The sequence below is a fragment of the Oreochromis aureus genome, linkage group 5 (assembly GCF_013358895.1).
Source record: "Oreochromis aureus strain Israel breed Guangdong linkage group 5, ZZ_aureus, whole genome shotgun sequence".
NCBI classification, from domain to species: Eukaryota; Metazoa; Chordata; class Actinopteri; order Cichliformes; family Cichlidae; genus Oreochromis; species Oreochromis aureus.
In genome coordinates this window covers 37,624,308-37,649,878 of record NC_052946.1, presented here as the reverse complement: position 1 = coordinate 37,649,878, position 25,571 = coordinate 37,624,308, and the positions used below count along the sequence as shown (strand labels likewise).

Genomic DNA, 25,571 nt, shown 5'->3' with positions numbered 1-25,571 from the left:
TTTAGTATATCGAGAGCCTGTTTATGTCCCATGTTTTTATCTTTTTAATGTGTATGTCTTGTGCTTTTATTTCAGCCAACTGAGGATCTACCAGCGGCCCTGACCTTAGGTGGTGGGTCGTTTTCCACACTACTTTTTGTTGTACAGCACCAGGTGAATAGATTATAGTGGGGTTTTTTTTGTGTGGTTTTCTTTTGGTCCACCGCTGCTGGTAAGTCCCAGTTGTATGTTTATTTTTTATTGTAGTTGGGACACCGTTTTAGATGACAATTCATTCAGTGCGCTGTTTTGTTTTTATTTTTTTATTAATAAATAAAATTGTGTTAATATTTGAGTCTGCCTCAGTGTACATCCCTGAACCTGTGCGAACGTTGTTTTAATTACATTTTATTTCTACAGTTCATATTTCCTGGGGGCTAGAATTTCCACCTAGGTGGTGTTGTCATTTTATTATTTATTTTATAAACCCCACTGACCACTTGGTCACATTAGCATTAGCAGCACATCCTGTGTCCGATGTGAAAGGACTTTTATGCTGCGCACTGTGACTCACAGCAATGGTCCTGGGTCAGCCCTGACTTTGTGTTAAACTAATCCTACAGTAATAATGGTATTTCTAACCACTGACATACCACAACTTTATCCTTTCAACAGCTGCTGAAAGTTAGCGGACCTAGCTGCTATCGGATATTTATATAGAGATCCTCCAGCTTCAAACTGTATTACCCTTCAAGGACCTGCAGTTCAAAAAAGTGCCCCTCCGACAGCCAAACCCATCTGTTCTCTGATTGGATTGTTGCATTTGTGATTGACATGACATTGACCAATCAGATGAAAGGAAGAAAAATAGTCAAAATTCGTACTTGTGACTTGCAGAGTTTCACACGGTGTTTTTTTGTTTTTTTTTTGTTTTTTTTTGGCTAAGTCCACATACAAATCTTTTTTACGCACACACAAATTCTTTTTACACATACAAATCCTGATTTACAAGTACAAAATATTTATGACCACAATTTGAGTCCATACATCAGCGCTGTAAGCCAGGAGATGGGGGGGAAAACATCGGGGACACAAACTCTGTGTTTACAGTTTGGAAAATGAACGCTTGCTGAATTAACTGTCAACACTTGTACTGGTGACTATTACTGGATTACTTTAATGATGAAGAAATCTTAAAAACTGACGAAACGAAGGGCTTTTTGTGGGTTTTCAGGAAGCAGCACACAAACCGCTGACACCAACGTCACATCTAAAGACATCTCCAAATGAACCAACGAGTATCAGAAATAATCAAGAGGATACTTTCATTTTATTGATCTGCTACAGTGATCAAACCAGCTCCTCATTGTGCCCTGTGTTACGCGTGTATACTGGGTATTATGGTAAGGGAAACTGAGATCGGATTTCAAACTAAAAGCAGTTTTTAAGGTGAATGTGATTTCATCATTAAACAGCATGTATCCAGTCATTAATGATATAATAAATCATGAAATACATACAAATATAGAAATTGTTGTTAAAAGTGTTCAAATTGTAGATACTATATATAAAAACAAATTTACTATGATTTGTTGACACATTCATTTGAATTGTTATACATTATTATCATAAAGATTAGTTTAACAATGTTTATTATTTTTGCTACTGTTATTGATACAATTATTTTTTTTACAAAGACTGGTACTATTGCTATTATTATGGTTGGTTAACTGTTATTAGTATTAAACTCCAGCATACCCTATGCTGTGCATATTGTGTTAACAAAAGAAACACAGTCTGAGTACACACAGCCCTGCCCATCGTCTATCATGTCGGCCAGCCTTGTGGGATTTTGAACAGCTGTAAGTAAGTAAGTAAGTAAGTAAGTAAGTAAACTTTATTTATTAAGCGCTTTTCACAGATAGACCATCACAAAGCGCTGTACATAAATATTAAAATAAACAATAAAATCAATAGACAATGTACACAATATAAAAGATCACATGTAAATAATGTAAAAATATAAAATATAAAATATAAAATATGAAGAGATCAACAAAAGGCTTGTTTAAACAGAAAGGTTTTTAACTGTTTTTTAAAACAATCCACAGAGTCAAGCAAACGTAACTGTAGAGGTAAATTGTTCCACAGCCTTGGTGCAACAGACTGGAAGGCTCTGTCCCCTTTTGTCTTCAGTCGTGTACGGGGAACAACTAAGAGACTCTGAGTCTGTGAGCGGAGATGACGAGCAGAAGTGTATTTTATAAGAAGCTTGGATAGATAATCTGGGGCCTGGCCATTTAGTGCTCTGTATGTTAAAACAAGAATTTTAAAGCGAATTCTAAACTCAATTGGGAGCCAATGTAAAGAATATAAGATGGGAGTGATGTGAACACGCTTGGTAGAACGAGTTAATAGTCTGGCTGCTGCGTTTTGTATTGCCTGGAGGCGAGAGAGAGATGATTTATCCAAGCTAGTAAACAGGGAATTACAGTAATCTAAGCGTGATGACACAAATGCATGAATTAGTTTTTGCAGTTCAGCTGAAGAGACCATATGTCGCAGTTTAGATATGTTTCTTAAATGATAGAAACAGGAACGAGACAAAGATTTTACATGAGAGTCGAGACCCAGAGAAGAGTCAAATATTACTCCGAGATTTCGAATATTCGACTTGACAGATGGACAGAAGGAGGCAAGAACCTGACTGATTCTAGAATGTAGCTCAGGAGGAGCTACGATCATGGTCTCGGTCTTGTTAGTGTTTAGAACGAGGTAGTTGCTTGAAAGCCAATCAGAAACCTGGGTTAAGCACTGGACTAGGGTGGACAGCCTATCCAGCTGATGAGGCTTAAAAGACATATGGAGCTGAATGTCATCAGCATAAAAATGATAAGACAGATCACTAAAAGATTGAATGATACCAGCTAAAGGAAGCATATAAAAAGAAAATAGTAATGGACCTAAAACTGAACCCTGTGGGACACCACAGGTCAGGGCAGCAATGTCAGAGGTGAACCTGTCAGTCCTAACAGAAAAGGTCCTGTCTGATAAGTAGGAAGAAAACCAGTCTAGGGCAGAGCCAGATATACCAGCCAAAACCTTGAGCCTGTTAAGTAGGATTTTGTGATCAATTGTGTCAAAGGCAGCACTAAGATCAAGCAAAATGATCACAGAACAATTCCCTGCGTCAGATGCCGCTTCTTGTTCTTCGATAAGCCAGGTCCGAGCCAGCTCCAGTCAGCCAGAACTCTGTTATCATGGTTCAGAATTGGTAAATGTCGCTCAATGTCCTCCATTGAGAGTGTCGCCAGACACACAACGCAACCGACCATCAAGTATCCGGCAACAAACGTCTCCGCAGGACAATCAGGCTCTCCCAAGCCCAGGAGTTTGTCAGTTTCGTTAAGGGACCAGTTGATCAAATCCATAATTCTTCTTTAGGTTTTTAGAGAACAAGTCTGGGAGACTCTCTTAGGGTTAGAGAATAAGCGAGACTATTGTTAGGGTTCAATGTTGAGAGAAGAATCCATAAATAACCACAGATCCGGTCCAGTGTGCAATTAGACAGTATTTTAATAAACACATGTGTGAGTCCGACCGCTGTGCAGATTTCAGCGTCGAACTGAACTTACAATCATTAGACAAGGTTTTATAGGAGTAGGACAACAAAGCCCCTCTTTTGCAAAACAGACAATAGTACAGCTTACGTCAATCCAAACCACAAAATGTTCCATGAACTTTAACATAGTTTAAAGAACATTGTCTTGGTCGGTGCTTCCCCTCAGCTCGTCTTAAACTTGTCGCTTTATCTGTTGCACTTCCACTAAGTGCGTCGGCACAATTCTGCCTTTGCAGCAAAAACACATCTTCACTTCTCACTTACCAAAATAGATCTACTATGGTGTGTGTGTGTGTGTGCGTGCGTGCGAGGGCGCGTGCATGCTGTGTACTGCGACGTGTCATGACCTCTCACTATTTGTGTCTGTATGTATATGTCTCGCCCTTAAATGCTCTCACATCTCACCCGTTACACTTCTGACCTTTCACCAGAACAGAGGCTCATCCTTACATATATTAACCTAACTGGAACTATATATTTAATCTACTAAATAAACACCCTACTCTTTGGCTTGCGCTCGCTCTGCTTTCGGTTTCACTTCTGCAAAACCTGCAACTTCAAACACATGTAACTTCCTGTCCCTGCAGTCTACACAGAAACCCTTTAAGATTATCGAAGCATTAGAAAAGCATTCAAAATTATATATTCAACTCAACAGTTCGAAGTGGTTATAACTGGACTTGTAATAAAGACTGATATAATACCAATATATTTGAACATCTGAATGCATCTGTGAAAGCAACATCACTATTAACATGAAATGGTAATGATGATTATCAAAATAGCAGCAAATAATAGCAGGAAAATATTTCTATTCCCCACACTATACAAAGACATTAGAAGCCAAGCAGGAAAGATAAGGGAGAAGGAGAAAGTGCGACCGCCTCCGTCAAGAGCCAAGAGTATTGAATATGTGTGTGTGCATAATTATTAGGCAACTGACAGAAAACCTCCTCCTGGACACCAGGCACGTGCAGAGGGGGGGGGGCGGAAGGGGCTTGAGCACCCCCTTTCCTGATGGGTGCCCAAAGTGCCCTTTTGTTGAGGCAATTTTTTTTTTTTTAATAATTCTTTTTTTAAATGTGTGTGTGCGTGTGGAGTCCTGTCTGTGCCCCTCAACAATAATATTTAACTATTAATCACAGTTTTGCTAAATAAAAGGATCTGGCTTACATCAGTCACATGATCACCATTAACCAATGATCGCCCTTGACGGCAGAACGGCTGGTTACGAGCCGGGAACGAGCTCACAAAGTGCACGCGCATTTTTTGCGGTCCGGAGCTGTAGGAGAAACACAAATTAACAGACTGATGCGACAAAACCAGTAAGTAGGTGTACAGCGCACACTGTAGTCTACAGCACACAGCAGTATTAGCTTATCATGTACACGTTGGTAAGCTGTCTTGTGGCAACTGACGAACTGAAACAAATGAGCGTGCTGTGTGTGCAACAATAGCGACAAACTTTACCTGTCCTTTTATTAACTGCACAAGTAGTGCTGGTCATAGCTGCTGGCTCACTGGGTAAGGCTGTCATGGGTCTGTAGCTCTGTCCACCGTTTTAGGGAACATATTTAGTTTTAAAGTAAGTTACAGGGCTTTTCCTGCCTTTCTGGGGGCTTATATTTCACTTAAAACGATCTAATATGCATGTCCACATAATAATGGATTATTATAATTATAATATTTTAAAAACACGCTGTATTTTAAAGAACATACGTTAAGAAACAGATTATATTAGATTTATATTTTAAATAAGACAAAATGCTGATTTTACAGCAGCAAAATTATTGTATCTCTGCAGTTTAAAAATGTAATAAGCTTTCTGCCTGCACAGAGTGGATAGTGAAACAAATGGAATCATCATAAATACATTATTATAAATTTATTACTTTCCCCCCCTCATTGCTTTATTATTGTAGCTCTAGTAATAAATAATAAAGGGAAGGATTCTGGATCAGCACCATGATGCAAACTTGTGCCCACAGTATATACAGTATTCTGAAGGTCTAAAATGTCACTGTGTGTGCATGCATGTGTGTGTTTTATGTATATGGATTTTTGAATTATTACTCATAACATTGTCCAGACATGGCTGGTAAGGACATGAGGAGGAAACAGTAGGAGCTGTGTGAGGCTACTAAAGGCAGTGGATCCCTCAGCAGCTGGATTACAAAGAGCACAGGTAACATTAACACATGTACCAGTTGTTGGAGAGGTATTCCAGTATAAAAATAATAATAAGCACAACTGAAATGCTTTGCTTCTATAACACTGTCATCATTTTATTATAGATTAAGTGCAGGAGTTGTTAGTGTGGATAATTAAATAATAGTTTATTGCAATAGCAAGTTGTGCCTTGTTCTCAGATGGACAGCAAGTGGAGAGTGATAGATGAGATGAGGGGATGGAAGGAGGAAGAGAGGCAAAGAGTGATTCACAGGCAGGGTCTAGTTTATTTCTCAGTTTTTTGTTGCCTTATGGTTCCAAGCGCTGTCACCAATCTTTGCATTTTGTTATTATCTCATGACACTTGTTTAATCAGCTACCATCTCTCCTATGGACTTTTTAATGTCTACAGTCTCAGATCAACACAGCCCTGCCCTCCAACACTATCAGCAGCAGGAGCAGCAGCAACCCCTCAACAGCAACATTGTACCCATCAGGTAAAACACAGGCTACGTTTGCTTTGCCTCACAACAGTGATATAGTATGATGCGATCCCTTATTAGATTCTTGATGAATGTGTGTTGTTGTTATTCAGCCTGGTTCAATGTGCCCCTTTTTAGCTTTGAGCACCCGCCCCTGTAAACGTCTCTGCACGGCCCTGCTGGACACTCTTCAGAGAGGTCAGTATAACAAAACTATAGTGTCTTTAAAGCTTCATGTAGCGGACACACACTTAAATTTCATATTCAGAAGCAAACGTTAGACACTTGGTGTCTCAACAGGAAAGAAAAAGGATCTGCGTTTCAGGAAGCAGCGCACAGACCGCTGTCGATGAGGCCACACCTAAAGTTATAGACATCTCCAAATGAAACTAGGATCATAAATAATCATGATCATGTTTTTATTGTTTAAGATGACCCAGATTATTTGTTCTATTTGATATTTTTCAGATACTTAAATCCCTGAAAGAATTATACCTTATAATGTTTATTAGACTCTTATGTTGAAATTCGGAACGGGCAACTTCCGGGAAGGAAGATCGAACTGCTAGTAAAACTTAATGAGAAAGTTATTGTTTTCCATCCATCTTTAAATTACCATCTAGCTGGAAGGCGAACAGGTATGTTTGTGTATTGTACTTTTTGTTTACATTTCAGACAATCTGTAAATTTATTACTTGATTGTTAACAAGTTTCTGAGTGATTTAGCAGGCTGATGCTGGCACCTCCTGTGCATTTTTTGTGAATTATTTAGCTTAAGGGAAACGTAGTTATATCAAGTGAATGTTTATTTTGTTTTATGTTATGATTACAGCTCTTACGATGTGTCTATGGTAACATGTGAATAAATGGGTTGGAATACCCCACTGTTAAGAGATTTTGTTTAATGTTTTATTAAATAACATGCTTTCCCTAAATAGGTTTGCGAATGTACAATGATGTTCATATATTTTATACTACATGTATCTTGTCACTACACATGCACGTGAGCCTTGCTGACTTCTAAGAAAATGACTGGCATAAGGAGGTTGCCACAGGAAACCTCACCTTTGCTGAGTTTGCTGAGTCTGCCGTTGAGAACAGGAACCAACTGGCTTCTGTTTCCCTTAAGATAGGCTTGAACAGTTCCTTACTGACAGTTGAACGTATATGTTTTATGCTTTGTAAGGAGTGGTATGTTATCTCTTCCTACATGTGTCTGTGACGCAAACATGCTTGAGTATAAATAAAGCTGACTGCAAAGCCTCGGGGTGAGTATCACCGATCACTCACCCGTGCGCACGTAGTTCTCTGAACAAAACTCTGACTGTTTTGTATTCCTTCAATGTGTTTTATAATGTCTTACCACTGACATTTAATTGGTCCTTCGAGCCGGATTAGTTGATTGATATTATTATATCATCTAACTATTTACAGACGGAGCTGCCAGATCCTGACGTCGTGACTACCTGCACTGTAAACCACCGCTTCCAGCGAAGCGAGGAAAAGCCCAGAGTCGTAGATTCGCCTACTGGCCAGTGTCATATACAGGTCCACGACGCCAGGACCTGGTGACGCCGGAAAAAAGAACACAGCGCAACATTGAAGGTGAATATAAAGCAGCCAGAAACACTTTGCGTTGAATAATCGATTTTTAGGCTGACACTGCTCAAAGTAGAAGGGTCCTGTGTGGGCCAAAAGGACAGACATGTCCTATTGTAAAACGTCCTGTGTGGACCGGGTCCGGTGTGGACCCGCACGTAAACGCTCGCCTGTGTAAGACGGACTAATTCGCCCCGTGTGGGCCCATTCCGCAACAAAAGAGAGGTTGGTAGCTCGTGGTTTCATTTCATTCCGGGAGTGAAAGGTAATGAGAGTGTTAAATAAAAATAGGATTTTTTCTAAATGCGCTGTATGTTTGTTGAGGAGTAAGTGCTACATTGAATAGGAACTCTAGGCTCCTGCACTACTCCTAGTGTTTTCCTGTGAGTACTGAATGGTGAGGAAGAGAAAGGTTGCGCATCAACGCATAAAATTAAGTCCGCCCTGAATTTAGTTCAGGGTAGAAGGCTGACTTAATAACCTCCTCTGACTCTAGTACCAGAACGTCTCACAGTGTGTGCTGGCAGTATTAATAAATAAAAGCAAAACAAGGTGTAATGTTTTAAAGCATGGAAAGAGGAATGAAGTGGAATAAACAAAAGGTTAAATTAAATTAGAGCTTATTTAATGTATTCAAATTGATAATAGAAGGATAACAACCGGTAAACTGGTATTAATAATGAAATATAGTTGGCAGGACGACCGTGCCTAGAATGGATAGAATGCATGAAACCAGATAACTCACACAAACACATATTAAATGAAATAGAGATGCATAAGGTATATTAAGGTTGTGTCATTGTTCAGCCAAAGAAAGTGTGTGAAAAGGAAAATGTCTCCAGCTTGGGAAAGGGTGAGACTGCAGCTCACCCTCAGCCCTTGGTGGACACAAATAAAATATTGTAATATACTATTGCTGTTATATAAAAGATAATAACATTAATAATGAAATAATATTAAATATGAAGCGGCACCTCAGTCAGTTGTGATGTGAGGTGGATAATTGTTAAAAGTAATCTGTATCAAGCTTAAGGTTTGCTCAAATTCAGTATAATGACATATGAGATGAAGAAAATAAAGAAAATATGTAAACTAATTAAGTGCATAGAGACACTTGACCCGCTCGTAAACCTGTCATCCTAGATGAGATTTTGTTAAGATGAAGAGCAAACCTATACTACCAAGCTAATGAGCAAGATACACCCTTTTATTTTGTATTAATTTTTTGTTTTTTCAGAGCAGAAGCTGCATGATATTAAAAGCTCACACATGCAGCAGTCTGTGATCTCAGTTTTTTCTCTCACACTTCTGCTTTGTTTCTGACAGCAGTTCTTTTTCTTTATGTGTCCCAACTCGTGTGTAAGGCCTTCATGCCATCAGCAACTTGTTTTTGTTTGTTTGTTTTGTTGGTTTGAAAAACAACTCTGTGATCATACTTGAGGATCACAGTGACACGAAATGATTAGGCACATGATTTACTGATGCCTAGTTTTAGAGCTGTGAGCTACGAGCTGTAAGCAATGCAAAGTTTTTCCCAACTTAGAAGTTGACATATGTAACATGTGTGAGATACATGAATTCTTTTAAAACAAAATAGAAATTGTCTAAAATGCCTTAAGTAATATGTAGTGCTGTATCTACAAAGGGAAAAAAGAAGAAGCATTCAGTAACTTGGAAATAGCCTTTCTATTTACATGCAGATGGAAGTGCAGGTTACATGAAAGCTGTTTTAACACAGGCATTTGGAGAAAAACAACGTCTGCTTGCATGTTACTTCTGTAAATTAGACTCTGTTGCGTCAGGCCTGCCCACATGTGTGCGAACCGGTGTAGCCGCAGCAGAGGCAGTAAAAGTCAGCTGACATTGTTTGAGGACACACTTTAATCATCAAAGTGCCCCCATGCAGTGACTTCAATTTTAAATCTAAGCCAATTTGTCTTACCTGACGCATGTGAGACAACTCTCAAATGTTGGACACTTATTGTCGCTATATGGAAAGTTCAACAAAGAGTTTGGTTAGTCTGGAGAAACAGGAACTACATGCCCATAAAAGGAGCTGACTGTGTCAAGGACGCAGACAGACAGAGAGACACACGGACAGTTAGTATGTTTTTTCAGCAGTACACCATTTCGCAAAAAATATGGCAAAATAGGGGTATGATCACCTCCACAGGGCACCAGTACAACATGGCAGTCATCTGAAAAAATTACTAGAAGTAATCACATTACCCAGAAAATTAGCACTGTGCAAATGTGCTGCACATCAAAAAGATAACTCTTACATCACGAAAGGAAATAACTTTGCAGATAAAGCAGCAAAAGAAGCTGCACAGCAAAAAACAAATGTTCTTACATTAACCTCGTGCTCCCTGATACCAATAGAAGTCCTTAAAAACGAACAAAAGGCGGCACCACAAAATGAAAAATCCTCGTGGTTAAAAGATGGCGCAATTCTGAAAGATGATATTATGACGTGTAATGGGAAACCTATTCTACCTAAATCCCTACATAAAACAGCAGCATTAGTGACACATGGGCATTGCCATTTGTCAACAGCAGGGATGGTAGATATTCTTTCTAAACAATTCTACTCAAAAAATTTTGAAAACTCAGCTAAAGCATATATAAGAACATGCATGATATGCCAAAAACATAATGCACAGGGAAATTTAAGGCCAAAGAGAGGCCATTTCCCAACACCGCCACATCCTTTTCATACGATACACATGGATTTTATCCAATTACATAAACACCAACAAGTAGAATATGCACTAGTAATCATAGACGTATTCTCAAAGTGGCCAGAAATCTACCCAGTGAAGAAAAATGATGCAATCTCGGTGGCAAAATGTTTGTGTAATCATTTTATCCCAACATATGGAATACCAAATCTAATAAGATCTGACAATGGCACACACTTTGTAAATGAAGTAATATCAAAAGTCTCCGAAGCGCTAGGTTTCAGCATAAAACATCACTGCTCATACCACCCACAGAGTGCAGGGCTGGTAGAAAGAACCAATGGCACTATAAAACAAAGGTTAAGGAAATGCATGGAGGAAACTGGTCGCCCCTGGCCTGAATGTGTAGGTCTGGTCAAAATGTGGATGAGACTAACACAAGGCTCACAGAAACTGACACCCTTCAAAATAGTACATGGGCGACCCTTTCCTCTACCCATTACAAGTGAACCGATAGATAAATCCATAAGAGAAACAACGCTGGCAGAATGGATGACAAAACTGTTGGAAAACAAGGAAATAGTTTTGAACAATCAACTGCCGAGTGATTCTTTTTCAGTCTCTTCCAGGTTGAAACCAGGGGATTGGATCCTGATAAAAGTGCTCCAGAGGAAAAACTGGTCCTCCCGAGGTGGGAAGGACCCTACCAAGTCCTCCTGGCCACACCAACAGCCTGCAAAATTGCTGAACGCCCTCCTGGATCCACCAAAGCCACACGAAGAAGGTCGAACTACTCCAGGATTCATCGACGTCAGCCTAAAGTGAGCAACAGCCTAGATTCCAGTCCTCCCTAACCTCTGGTGTTCGCTCAGTGGGGAGTAGGGTGATCAGTGGCAACACTTGGGATCCCACTCCTCTGGCTGAGGTCTACTCACCAGGGCCCTGGGAGTGACAAGGGTCGAGAAGAAACTCACTCACAAAACAAAGAAGATCTAAAGACACCAAAAGTGCTGCAATGACACTTGTCATCACAGTACTATGTACACTCTTGTGGTTGGTGGCCATCAAGAGCCAGGTGAATGGATTCAACCCCTGTAACGAAACGGCCGCAACACAGGTCAAAACCACAGCAGACCTGTACCTGTGTTACAACCAAACGAGCTTCGTCAACAGTATGGATTCCCTGAACTCATTCCATATCGGAGGATACTTAGGGAGCCAGTGGCCTGGATATGACTGGTACCTGTCAAGCTCAGATGCCACCAACCCAGGCTGGGACACAGTCTTCACCTATACTGGAAACGACTGGACACCAACGCCAACACAAGGATCTGCTAGAAATTTGTCTAAACAGCAGAGCTGACGTCTGGTGGTGGTGTGGAGATCCACAAATCTACGATCGACTGCCCAGGAATAAGACCGAAATGTGTGGCCTGATATCTCTCCTACTACCAGTTCAGGTTATAAAACTTTCAGTGATTGACATCACCATGAATGCTGAACGGCAATGGTTTGCAAGCCGGAAGAAAAGATCGGCTCCAGCCCCAGCGCAACCTGAGCCCGACCCAACGTACATAGACGCCATAGGAGTCCCCAGAGGAGTACCAGATGAATACAAACTAGTGGACCAGGTGGCTGCTGGTTTCGAGTCATCAGTATGCTGGTGGTGCACTATCAACAAAACCGTGGACAGAATAAACTATGTGCACTATAACGTGCAGCGATTAGGCAATCTGACCATGTCCGGACTCCACGCAGTAGCTGAGCAACTGAGAGCCACATCCCTAATGTCGTTCCAGAATAGGGTCGCACTGGACATGCTCCTGAGTGAAAAGAATGGGGTATGTTCAATGTTTGGAGAACAATGCTGCACATTCATACCCAATAATACAGCGGCGGATGGAAGCCTCACCAGAGCCCTGGAGGGTTTAAAGACCCTAAATGAAAAAATGAAAGAACATTCGAGTCAACACTTCGATGTGGGACAGCTGGATGGATATGTTCGGAAGTACCGTACTCTGGTGTCATCAATTCTAGTGTCCATGGCTGTATTTGCAGCAATACTCACTCTATGTGGATGTTGTTGTATTCCCTGCATTAGAGCATTAATCAACAGACTCATAGCAACTGCCATCACACCACATGTTACGTTTCACCAAGAGACGATGATGTTGCTTACACATCAGGACCGAAACACAGACTTTGAAGAAGAAGACAATTTTAATTATTGTCAACAAAGTGAAAACAAACCTAAATGTTGATCATATCAATTTTACTAAATGATACTCTGGTTGAAAATGTATACACAAGTGACTAGAAGTTGAAGTATGTAAAAATATTTGAACAACAGCAGGGAATGTTAAGAGATTTTGTTTAATGTTTTATTAAATAACATGCTTTCCTAAATAGGTTTGCGAATGTACAATGATGTTCATATATTTTATACTACATGTATCTTGTCACTACACATGCACGTGAGCCTTGCTGACTTCTAAGAAAATGACTGGCATAAGGAGGGTGCCACAGGAAACCTCACCTTTGCTGAGTTTGCTGAGTCTGCCGTTGAGAACAGGAACCAACTGGCTTCTGTTTCCCTTAAGATAGGCTTGAACAGTTCCTTACTGACAGTTGAACGTATATGTTTTATGCTTTGTAAGGAGTGGTATGTTATCTCTTCCTACATGTGTCTGTGACGCAAACATGCTTGAGTATAAATAAAGCTGACTGCAAAGCCTCGGGGTGAGTATCACCGATCACTCACCCGTGCGCACGTAGTTCTCTGAACAAAACTCTGACTGTTTTGTATTCCTTCAATGTGTTTTATAATGTCTTACCACTGACACCCACCATGGTCCATCCATTATGATCATTGAGTGCATCGTCTGAATAAAGTCCGGCTGAAATGCTACAAAGATCATGCACATTAATCTGTGCTGACTCTCTGTGTTTTACAGTCCTCATTTTCAGAAATGCAGTCAAGCGAACCCCACTATCGTTTCTGTTTTGTGTGTATGCAAGGTATTACGGTAGGAGAAACCAAGCTCCTGTTTCAAAATTCAAATGATCTTTAGGTGAAGGTGAACGAGATGAACACATGAGCTGCTGATGAGGGAAGCACGGAGACGCCGAGGGACGTTGGAGTATTGTGGACATAAACTCCAGTTTTATGAGGATTATAACGCCGACGTCCAGAAGCAGCGAGCCCAGTATAAGGATGTTATGGCCGAGTTGTACCGGAGAGGCCTCCGTCCTTCCCTCCTTTTCCCCGCCAGGCTCCGTGACACTCTTCCAGATGGGAAAATTCGGCGTTTGGAGTCAGTTGAGGAGGCTTCTCGTTTCATTCAAACTATGGAAGAAAACCAAAGCTCTCCATCCTGAGTTGGACACTGTAGACGGTCAGAGCACTCACCCTAATTTATAACTATAACAGGTCGGACTACCCTATGTGGAGTCCTCGTTGTGACTGAGATTATACAGCCGCGATGTTGGTATAGCAGTATATTCTTTGTTGTTTTGTTTTAAGTTAAAACTGGTTCGTTGTTTGGCTGATTTGTTTTTGTTTTCTCTAATTTCTTTTCTTCGTGGCCTGAAAACTGAGACCCTGGTTCGAGTTTAGGGGCCAATATTCAAGGGTGCAGGTATGATGCTAGTGGTGCGGGAGCTCCTGACTAATATGGGAAGAAAGCAGGGGCTTCTGCGGTTGCTTTTAATGCAACCTGCTGGGGTGATATTGGTGGGTGGTATTGTTTTAGTTTGTTTTTTTTTTTTTTTTTTACACAGGATATGTTATTGTATTGCATTTTCTTTCTGGGGCGGGGTTGGTTGATATGTTTTCTGTTGTTGTTGTTGCTGCTGTTGTTTTCGTCCCTCTCTTCCCTCCTTGGGCAATTTTGCATATAATAATGTGGGACTTCCTTGATGAGTGGTAATCTTACCTTTGTTAGCTGGAATGTGAGGGGTTGAACCACCCAATAAAGCGAAAAGAGAGTCTTATCACGCTTGAAGCAATTTAAGCCCGGGGTAGTTTTTTGCAAGAGACTCTTTGCAGGATTCAGATCACTCACGCCTGGCGAAATGTTGGTCAGGACAGATGTTTCACTCTAATTTTAATGCAAAGGCTAGGGTACAGCTATTCTTATTGATCAGAACATCCCATTTGTTTCATCTACTGTTGTGTCAGACAAAATGGACGGTTTATAATAGTGTCTGGTAAACTTTGCGACAGGTTTGTGACTTTGGCCAATCTTTATGCACCCAATTTTGATGATGTGCAATTTTTTTCAATGCCTGTTCTCACACCTCCCGGACTTAAATAGTCACTCTTTGATTTTGGGGGCGATTTTAATCTTTATTTGCATGCGGTTTTAGATCGTTCATCCCCAAACCGCTACTCTTAATAAATCTGCAACTTATGTCAAGTCTTTTCTTGAAGATTATAGTCTTACGGATCCTGGCGGTTTCTGTTTCCTACTGGTAGAGACTATTCTTTCTTCTCACATGTACATCACACCTACACTAGAATAGATTATTTTTCATTGACAATTTGCTAATTAATAGTATAAGATCCTGCAGCTATGAAAGTATTACTGTCTCGGATCATGCCCCCCTTGTGCTCAAAATAGCTTTTCAAGGCTGCGACTCTGTGAGAAAGCTCTGGAGATTGGATCCATTGCTGCTCACGGATGAACAATTTGTTTCTAACATCTCTTCTAAAGTTAAAATTTTTCTTAACGAGAATAGAACACCTGGTATGCCAAACAGGACGGTGTGGGAGGCTCTGAAGGCATTTCTGAGAGGAGAAATCATTTCAGTGGCAGCATTTAAAAGACAGTGTGCACAGCGGGAACAGAGGCTTATTTCAGACCAGATTTTAAACACTGACAGGCAGTACGCTCAGTCACCATCACCGGCACTATATAAAGAACGCTTAAGTTTACAAACCAAACTCAATCTACTTTCCACTCGACAAGTGGAAGGATGTCTGATTAGGAATAAGAGCGATTTTTACGAACATGGTGGAAAGACCGGTAAGCTTTTGGCCACTCAACTGCGTGGTATTAGGGCTAAACAAATTATAACTGGCGTAAAGGCGGACAATGGAGTGGTGACTAGGGATCAGGAGGCGATTAATGACATTTTTTCTTCATTTTACTCTAAGTTATATACATCAGAGTCTACTGTTAATACAAAAGATTTACATGGTTTTTTTGACTCCATTGATATGCCCTTGCTCTTCCCAGAGCTCAGACAGACTCTGGAAGCCCCTATCTCAAAGGCGGAAATTCAGGCGGCAATAACATCTATGCAATCTGGGAAATCTCCTGGTCCTGATGGATTTTCTGCAGACTTTTATAAAAATTCTCGGACGATTTGGCTCCTTTCCTTTGCGAAGTTTTTACAGAGTCGCTAGACTCTGGGGCACTTCCTTCATCATGCTACCAGGCCTGTATCACAGTGTTACTTAAGAAGGGCAAGGACCCGACTGACTGTGCTTCTTATAGGCCTATATCTCTGTTAAACACGGATGTTAAAATTCTGTCTAAGTTACTGGCGCACAGACTGGAAAAAATTCTACCTGCTATAATCTCTCCCGACCAAACTGGCTTTATTAAAAATCGGCATGCCTTTTTTAACATACGGCGACTTTTTAATATTATCTATGCCCCTGGCCATGTCGTGCCTGAATGCCTTATCGCTATGGACGCGGAAAAGCATTTGATAGGGTGGAGTGGAATATTTGTTTTTACTTTAGAAAGGTTTGGAATGGGCCCCTTATTTTGCTCATGGATTAAACTTCTTTACGCAAGCCCCACGGCTTCAGTGGTAACTAACTGTCGCTACTCTGATTATTTTAAGCTCCACCGCGGAACGAGACAGGGCTGCCCTTTAAGCCCATTGCTTTTTGCCCTCGCAATTGAGCCATTAGCAATTGCAGTCCGTGGTAGTGGGGACATAAAAGGCATATGGAGGGGGATTGAACATAGAGTTTCACTGTATGCTGATGACCTTCTCTTATTTCTTTCCAACCCGCTTACCTCTTTACCTGCTGTACTTAATATACTGAACGGTTTCAGTCAGCTCTCTGGATACAAAATTAATATGAATAAGAGTGAACTGTTTTTGGTTAATGAGAGGCTCGGAATCTGGATTTGGTAAATGTTCCTTTAAAATAGTCACAGATCACTTTGATTACCTTGGAATAAGTGTCACAGAGCAATTTAATTGTTTGTTTAAGAAGAATCTCCTCCCCTGCTGGAACAGTGCAAGTATATGTTGTCTAGATGGTCCCCATTATCCTTATCTTTAATAGGTAGGATTAACTCAGTGAAAATGATGCTACTTCCAAAATTCTTATATGTCTTTCAATGCCTCCCTATCCTGATTCCAAAATCCTTTTTAAATCTTTAGACTCACTAATCACTTCATATATTTGGAATGGTAAAGCTCCCAAATTGAAGAAATCTATTCTTCAAAGGCCCAAGTCGGTTGGAGGTTTAGGCTCACCCAATTTCCAGTACTATTATTGGGCCGCCAATATTAGGTGTTTGTTATATTGGAGACACTATCATCTCGAACCGTCACCACCAGTTTGGGTTGCCATGGAGTCATATTTAAGTGGGAAAATTTCTCTACCTGCGACTTTGGGTTCATCACTCCCTTTGGCATCGCCTCTACCCAGTAACAATAGAGTTGTCCAGCAGTCTCTTAGGATTTGGTCTCAGTTTAGGCAGAGTCTGGGTCTCCGGCTTTCTCACTTCAAAGCCAGTTGCAGCAAACCACTTATTTGTTCCCTCAATGGCAGATAATGCTTTTCATATCTGGCATAGAAAGGGCCTAAAATCCTTTGCAGACTTATATGAAGACAGACAATTTGTAAGTTTCTCTCAAATATCCACCAAATTTGGCATAGCTGCAGCTCAGTTTTTTCACTTTTTACAGGTCAGACATTACGTGCAGAGTGTGACAGCAGAATTCCCCCAAATGCCTCCATACAATCCAGTAGATGATTTTTTAATGCTCAAACCAACTTCAAGGGGTATAATATCAGCCCTCTACAGCTTAATTTCCAATTTACAATGCTCTTCAATAGCTGCTATCAAATCTAAATGGGAAGAGGACCTTACCTTTCATATTACGGATGAACTGTGGGACTCTATCCTCGGTCAGGTTCACAATATATCAATGTGTGCTCGACATACACTTATCCAATTTAAGATAGTTCATCGGGGGCATTGGTCCAGGGATAGGCTGGCACACATATACCCAGGGGTGGACCCAGCCTGTATAAGGTGTGGGGGTGCTCCTGGTACATTGTTTCATATGTACTGGTCCTGTCCTTCGTTGTCTACCTTTTGGAAATCTGTTTTCCATACGATGTCTGAAGTCGTGCAGCACCAAATTGAACCAGAGCCACTCTGTGCTATGTTTGGTGCGGTCCAGAATTTGAATCTGTCCAACTCCAGACTCAGAATATTAAACTTTTCATTACTGCTGGCTAGGCGAGCTATATTGCTGAAATGAAAAGACTCTTCTCCCCCTTCACACACACAATGGCTAAAAGATGTATTGTCCTGTATGGATTTAAAAAAAAATTAGATATACAGTTCGAGGGTCTAAAAATAAATTTTATAAACTGTGGTCTCCCTTTCTGGACTTTTTTGAAAGGCCCACAACTACTGTTACTGAGTAGTCCAAGGAACACCCCCCTCTTTTTTTTTTTTTTTTTTTTCTCTCTCTTATATGAGTCTATTTGTTGTTTTTCGTTTTTGTCTGTTTTTTTTTTTTTTTGTTTTGTTGGGCATGAGCAGCCAACTATTTGTTGTTTTAAGGGTTAGGGTGGGAATAAGATTGAAATTTTGGAAAATTCTGAAGCATTTTTTTTGTATACATTATATTGAAACCTTTGTTTAATAAAAAGACTTTTGAAAGAAAGAAAAAGAACACATGGTCTGTCATGAATGCTACAACAAATCATGAAATACAAAAACTCCTAAAAGAACAAACCTTATTGCAGCCAAAGAAAAAAGCCAAAAAATGTGTTTGTGTCTCCCAGTGAACCACAGGTGTAATTTTAAATATCTCACTGAATATATATGTCTATATATTACATTTCCAGAGGCTTTTACTTTGAAATACAGTATCATAATGACTTGATATTGGCACTGTGAGGGTGAATATTGCTGATCTAAAGTCAAATTAGTAACTTACAAATGTGGTTATTTGTAAGTTTGTTATATATTGATTCCATATGTGAATAATTAGATTTTTTTAAACATCTTGTCTGTATTTTTCTGTATTTTTATATCATTACGTCATTAATGGCAGGTCACATATTAATTGTAGTGGCAAATCCTTTTGTTTGACCAACCAAACATCCCACAATTAAAAATCCACAGGCGACTGCTGCACTGAGATAATATTTTGAACACCGGCAAAAGAAGTCCACTATCCAAACTTGAAAGTTGCGTTTTTATAGTTTATTCATCCAGTTTGGCAATAAAAAGATCCATTTTTTGTTACTTCCTGCTGCTTCTCCTGCTCTGGTAAAAAACCATAGGCCCACCCCAGTGTATGCTGGTCCTATACCAGTCTCTTTATTTATAGAAAAAATAAAGAGACTGGTATAGGACTTAACAAGGTAAACACCAAACAAACAAAACATTGAAACAAATATTAACCTACAAATAAAACTTGTAAATAAACCCCAAAATATAAGTAAACTAACAACAAACTTTAACAAATTTCAAAATAATAAAAATAAAGAACAAATAGCTCAAACATTATTATGGTGAAAATCATGTTGATTTCGGGTGTTTGTTTCATTTACCGTAATACTCAGTATATTCATGTAACGCAAAACAGAATGTGGACAGCTGTGTTAAAAGCTAAAGTGACTGGTACGGATGGTGCAGGGATCCACCCGCGAAACCATCAGCCTGAACAGCCTTAAGGCCCCACCCTGCTGCGTGTTCATAAACACTCCATTGTTCCATAACTGCACCTATGATCAGTCTACTGAACAATTTTCTTATAGGACTGATCACCAAAGGTCAGTCCGGACAGAGTCATGAAACAGAAGCACATAAACAGAAGTGGTAGAAGCTCCATGTCTGCAGAAATCTGCTGGGGATCAAAAATAGCATCTTTCTAATATAACAGAGCTCACAGCCACTCCTCTTAAAGCACTGATCAAGTTCTGAGTTTCTGTTCTCTAAAAGCAGTAAGCCTACACTTCCGGTGTGATCCGTCAACACCTTTCAGTGACAGTTACACAGAAGAGGTGACAGGAGAAAGATTAATGACTAGAAATGACTGGTTATGGTAAAACTCTTTGTGTACAGGCTGAGGTAAAAACAGAGGATCCACTCCTTAAGCCTGAACAGCCTTAAGGCCCCACGCTACTGCGTGTTCACAGACACTCCATTGTTCCATAACTGCGTGTGCACCTATGATCAGTAAATAAATAATAAATGAACGATTTTCTTACCGGATTGGTCACCAAACGTCAGTCTGGACAAAGTCAGGAAACAGGAGCTCATAAACAGGAGTGATAGAAGCTCCATGTCTGCAGAAATCTTCCGAGGATGAAATACAGTATCTCTCGAAAATAACGGAACTCACAGCCACTCCTCTCAGCATACTGACGCAGTTTTGAACACTTTCGGTTTCTAGTGTGTTTCTAGTAAACTGTCAGAGCACCAGCATTTTAGCCTAAATATGTAACAACAGTGACAGTTACACTGGCACACTAAAATGTCTAACTGCAGCAGAAATAAACAGTTTTGTTTTTGTTTTTTAAAAAAGAAGAAAAAAAGGTTCGTTATCTTTATGAGCAGTTCCCAATTTCCCAAAATCGTTTGTGTGTGTGTGAGTGTGTCTGAGAGAGAGAGAGATCAGAAACTAATAAAAATACACATGATTCTGTGACATTAACATTATGATGCAGCTTTGTTCGGCAGCTGCAGTCACAGCGAACACAGTGTGTGTCTGTTCGCGTCACTGAACAGATATACTGGGTTTACCATAAAACAGCGACTGTGTGTTTCAGACTGACAGCGTGAGGGGATCTGCAGTAAACTTAAGGACCTCTAAAAGTGATAAAGGTGAAATAAAAAGGAGCGGTCATGTTTTGATTGCAGTGTATTTATTGCAAATCTGTTTCTGTAAAGATTCATAAATATCATGCACACAAACAAAAAGAAAGGCCTGATACAAACTCTACTTCCTCCCTCTCGGCTCCTGCTGAGATCGAGATCACAACATCCTGTTTTTAACTATCGTCCTGTCCATGTTGACCCCACCGACTTCCTATTAATAACATTATTGCAGTTTTCTCATTCAGAATCATTAAAGAATTATTACTGTCACTAATTTTATTACACCTGTTAATTCTAAATACTGCATTTTAAGAAAAATACCATCAGTGCTTTTGCAAATATTTCTGAACTCTTTACTTTATCAAGGTTAGAATTTTAAATGTAACATTGCAACACTAAAAACTCAGTTTGTATGACCAAAACAGAGTAGAGCTGAGACCTGATTTAACACAGAGTCTAACATAAAGTTTCTTCTTTCTCCCAAATGAGATCACAGGATGGCAAAGGTGTATTTTAAAATTTATCCTTCTGCTTTCATTGAAACAGCAAACTAACACAGTTCCGCATTAGCACTGCTTGCTATTTAGCCTCCTTCATTTACTAATATAATTCATTATTTATTCATTTTGTTTTACACATTTGGTTCCTGAGAACCTGAAAATCCAGCGTCATAAAAGAAAAAACGTTTTTAAGTCAAACACTTCTCAGCCGTCTGTGCTCATCAGTGCTTAAGATTTTTGATAAATCTTTTTATTCAAATACTCAAAAAGTTTAAATATTTTATGTATCAAAATGAATTATTACAGTTTCAAGGCCAAAGAATAAAACACATGACATGTACAATGGACAAAGCTTTATTAAAAAGCATACAAAAATGACTCTTCAGATATTTGAAGTGTAACATACGAACAAAAACGATTTTATGACATATTTTACACACTTTTACAGCAGGTGCACACACTTTTCCTAGAGCACCTGTACGCCACCGGAGACTGGCGGCTCTCGGTCGGAGGTGGAGGCGGAGAGGACTCGAGTTTATCTGCAAAGCTGCTTCACATAAAACCTTAAAACACTGTTAGAATTGTTCTAGTTGTTAATCTTTGTGCTGAGTGTCAATTTAGTTCAGTTAGTTTGTTACTCTGCTGTGTAGAAACTACATGTACAGTTAAGCCCATAATTATTCATACCCCTGGCAAATTTTGACTTAAAGTTACTTTTATTCAACTAGCAAGTTATTTTTTGACTGGAAATGACACAGGCGTCTCACAAAAGATAATAAAATGATGTACAAGACGCATCATTGTGGAAAAAAAATATTTCTCAGCTTTTATTTACATTTGAGCAAAAAGTATCATGTCCAGAATTATTCATACCCTTTACAAACTGTCACAGTCTCTGGGAAAATCCAAAGTTCCATACCATTCCAAATAGTCAAAGCTGTTCTAAAGCATCCTAATTACCCTGATTAATTGGAAATAGCTGTTTTGATCAACTCAACAGGTGAAAAACAGCAGCTCTCTGCAGGTGGTCTGTGGACATTCATGGCTAAGACAAAGGAACTCAGTGAGGACCTGCAGCTGTGCATTGTGGCTGCTCACAAGTGAGGAATGGGCTACAAGGCCATATCCAAATGTTTTCAAGTTCCAGTGGCTACAGTGCAAAGTATTATTAAAAAATACAAGATGTTCCGCACTGTGGAAAATCTCAGAGGACGTTGTCGGAAGCCAAAAGTGAAACCTGTGCTGGCCAGGAGAATAGTGAGAGAGGTGAAAAAGAATCCAAGGATCACCACCAAGGCCATTCTGGTGAATCTGGGCTCTGCTGGTGGCAATGTCTCAAGCCAGACAGTCCAACGGACACTGTTGGGTTCCACGGATGCAGACCAAGGAAAACGCCACTTCTCCAGGCACTTCTAAGGCATGCCAAAGCTCATTTGGCCTTTGCAAATGCTCATCTGGACAAAGAAGAAGATCTCTGGTCTTCAGTGTTATGGTCAGATGAAACAAAAATTGAATTATTTGGTCACAATGATGTTGCCTTCATTTGGCATAAAAATGGAGAAGCCTTCAACCCAAAGAACACCATCCCCACTGTCAAACATGGTGGTGGGAACCTAATGCTTTGGGGGTTTTTTTTAGCCAATGGACCATGGAAACTAATCACAGTAAACAGCACCATGAAAAAGAGCAATACATGAAGATTCTCAACAACAACATCAGGCAGTCTGCAGAAAAACTTGACCTTGGGAACCAGTGGACATTTTAGCACGACAATGACCCAAAACATACAGCAAACGTGGTGAAGTAATGGTTAGCAGACAACAACATTAACGTTTTGCAGTGGCCTAGCCAGAGTCCTGACTTGAATCCAATTGAGAATCTGTGGAGGGAGCTAAAGATCAGGGTGATGGCAAGAAGACCCTCCAACCTGAAAGATTTGGAGCTCATTGCTAAAGATGAATGGGCAAAAATGCCTGTGGAGACATGCAAAAAGCTGGTCTGCAATTATAGGAAGCGTTTGATTGCTGTAATAGTCAATAAAGGCTTTTTTCTATTGATTATTGGGAAGGGTATGAATAATTCTGGACATGATACTTTTTGCTAAAATATAAATAAAACCTGAGAAATATTTTTTTCCACAATGATGCCTCTTGTACATCATCTTATTATCTTTGGGGAGACACTTGTGTCATTTCTGCTCAAAAAAGAACTTGCATATTGAACAAAAGTAACTTTAAGTCAATATTTGGCAGGGGTATGAATAATTATGGGCTTAACTGTATGGCTGTTAAGAGTTGTGTTGATTATGAGTATGATGCTACATTATTGGTTGTTCTCTGCTGCCCTCTAGTGGGATTTACCGCATTGTGCTGCCTGGTGCAGGGTTGCTCCTCCTGAGTTCTCTTTTGTTGTTGTTGGTTCTGTAGAAGATTTGAACAGACCTCAGCTGTGTTTGCCTTTATCTGATACCTGTGCTGACTGCAAATGTCCTCGTGTTTTTCTTCTATTTCGCTCCCTGACAGACAGTTTTAAACGTTAACAAACGAACGAAAAAGCATTTTCATGTACTTGTTTTTGTGAGTTTCTACATAGTTTGCACATGAATGGATATTTGACAATTTCTAAAACTGTAAAAGTTATAAGTTATAAAACTGTATTTCTCGATAAGTAGTGAATATGTTGGGATTGTATTCTGTTGTATTTACCTGTGAAAATGTGGCCTCTATTAAAATCAGTTATTTGTTTTATGTAAAAGAAAACGCACATTTGTGTCACCTTTGCTCACATGTCCTGAACTAAACCGATCATACTGTCTGTGAAGTTGTTCTTTAATTGCATGAGTTGTTGGTGTGCTCGCTGCTGTATGCACAGGAGTGTGTAGTGTTGATCACACTGGGAGGTAGTGGTGAAGATGGTTAGAACATTATAGGAACAAACAAAATTGAACCTTATATTATTGTTTAATGATATAATGTGATATAGAAATAACATCAAAGGACGTAGCAGGGCTCCAGAACTCCAGTTGCTGAAAGCTAAAGGTCCAGTTCACTCACATGCACATGGCCCTCAGTGATCTAGGCGTGCTGACAGTTTTTAATACAAGTGTGAAAATTTGTTTGATACGTAGTGTTCATGCGCCCATGTTATACAGGCTGCTTTTGTCCATGAAGCCAACAACCAACTAGATCTTTTTAAAATAAATTTGAGGTGAAAATGACAATAAAGGAACACTTTACACAGTTACAAAGTTAAAAATAGCATATATGAAATCACATATGTGTCTTGTTTTATATCTTTGTTTAATCTCATGTGACCTGTCCAGGCACTAAAGGAGCAGTTTTTGTAAAATCCACAGTTACATCTTACATTTTTCTGTTGATGTCCAATAACACGCACTGTTATTTCACTATGTCAGAAGTCAGAGTTAATTTAAAGGCGGTTACTCTGCAGCATCTCGCTTCCATTAATAATTTGAGAAGAAGAGCATAGAAACACATCATCTCATCACACGCTCACTCACGTGCACACACATGATTAACCGATGACACGGCCGATCTGTTGGCCCTTTAGCTCGGTCACAGACATTTATTTGACCCTTTAGTTCGGTCAGGTGGAGCAGCACCCCGGTGGTCATGTGAACTAACTCTCCCACAGAGAGCCATGAAGAGAGTGTGTTTATCACAGCAAAATGTGTGTGTGTGTCGTGGGAAAGGTCAAAGTCAGCAGTGGGTTGGGTGTCAGGGTTCACCACACAGCATCGCTTCTAATCTCAGAACCTGAAATCATTCCTGGTTCTTCCTGAACTCGTGTGAGCAGCTCGCTCACAGCTGCCCTGCTGCACTTTTGATTTCACTGCAGCGTGGAAACAGGAAGAAAGTGGTACAGCCTGAGATCTAGTGTCTACTGAATCACATGAGGAGCTGTAGTTTAAAGACTCTGCATGGATAAAATAATGCTTTCAACAACAAGTACTATTAAGTTCAAATATATGAGGAGTTTTTTTACATTTAGTCCTGGTGCTGACAGAGTCTGAGGTGGGCTGTGCGGTGCTAGATGCCAGGCTATATTTGTACATGGATTCAAATATTTAAACTAGCTGAGGTCTGATTTCTTGGACATTTCTGAAAAGTGAAATCAAACATTTTTCATTTCTGAATCACTGAAAAGCAGCTTTGTCTTTATAGTAACACTCAGCGAACAGATATGGAGACTGAACCTGTTACAAGAGGTTTAAGGTGAAAATCTGAAGTGTATATGAACAGATTTACTGTAGATGCTTTATTTTTAAAGAGCTCTTATAAATATTAAACATCCACCGGTAATGAATAAAAGAAAGGAACATCAAAACTGCTCATGCTAAAGGAAGAACAGTGGTTGGAGATGAAATCACAACCAGAATTATTGTGCAATAAACTTGCAGTTTTGTTGCCTTTGACATGTTT

General features: G+C 39.8%; 1 protein-coding gene across 2 annotated transcripts in view; it reads right to left on the bottom strand.

Moving 5' to 3' along the window:
* LOC116314355 (CD276 antigen-like) overlaps positions 1 to 20,180 on the bottom strand; it is a 43,461-nt gene extending 23,281 nt beyond the window's left edge. For both annotated transcript variants that reach the window (XM_039612574.1, XM_039612575.1), the window contains exon 1: positions 20,020 to 20,180. In XM_039612574.1, coding sequence (XP_039468508.1) covers positions 20,020 to 20,095 — 76 coding nt within the window. In that variant the 5' untranslated portion in view covers positions 20,096 to 20,180. The remainder of the gene's footprint in view (positions 1 to 20,019) is intronic.
* Between the last annotated feature and the right edge of the window lie 5,391 nt (positions 20,181 to 25,571).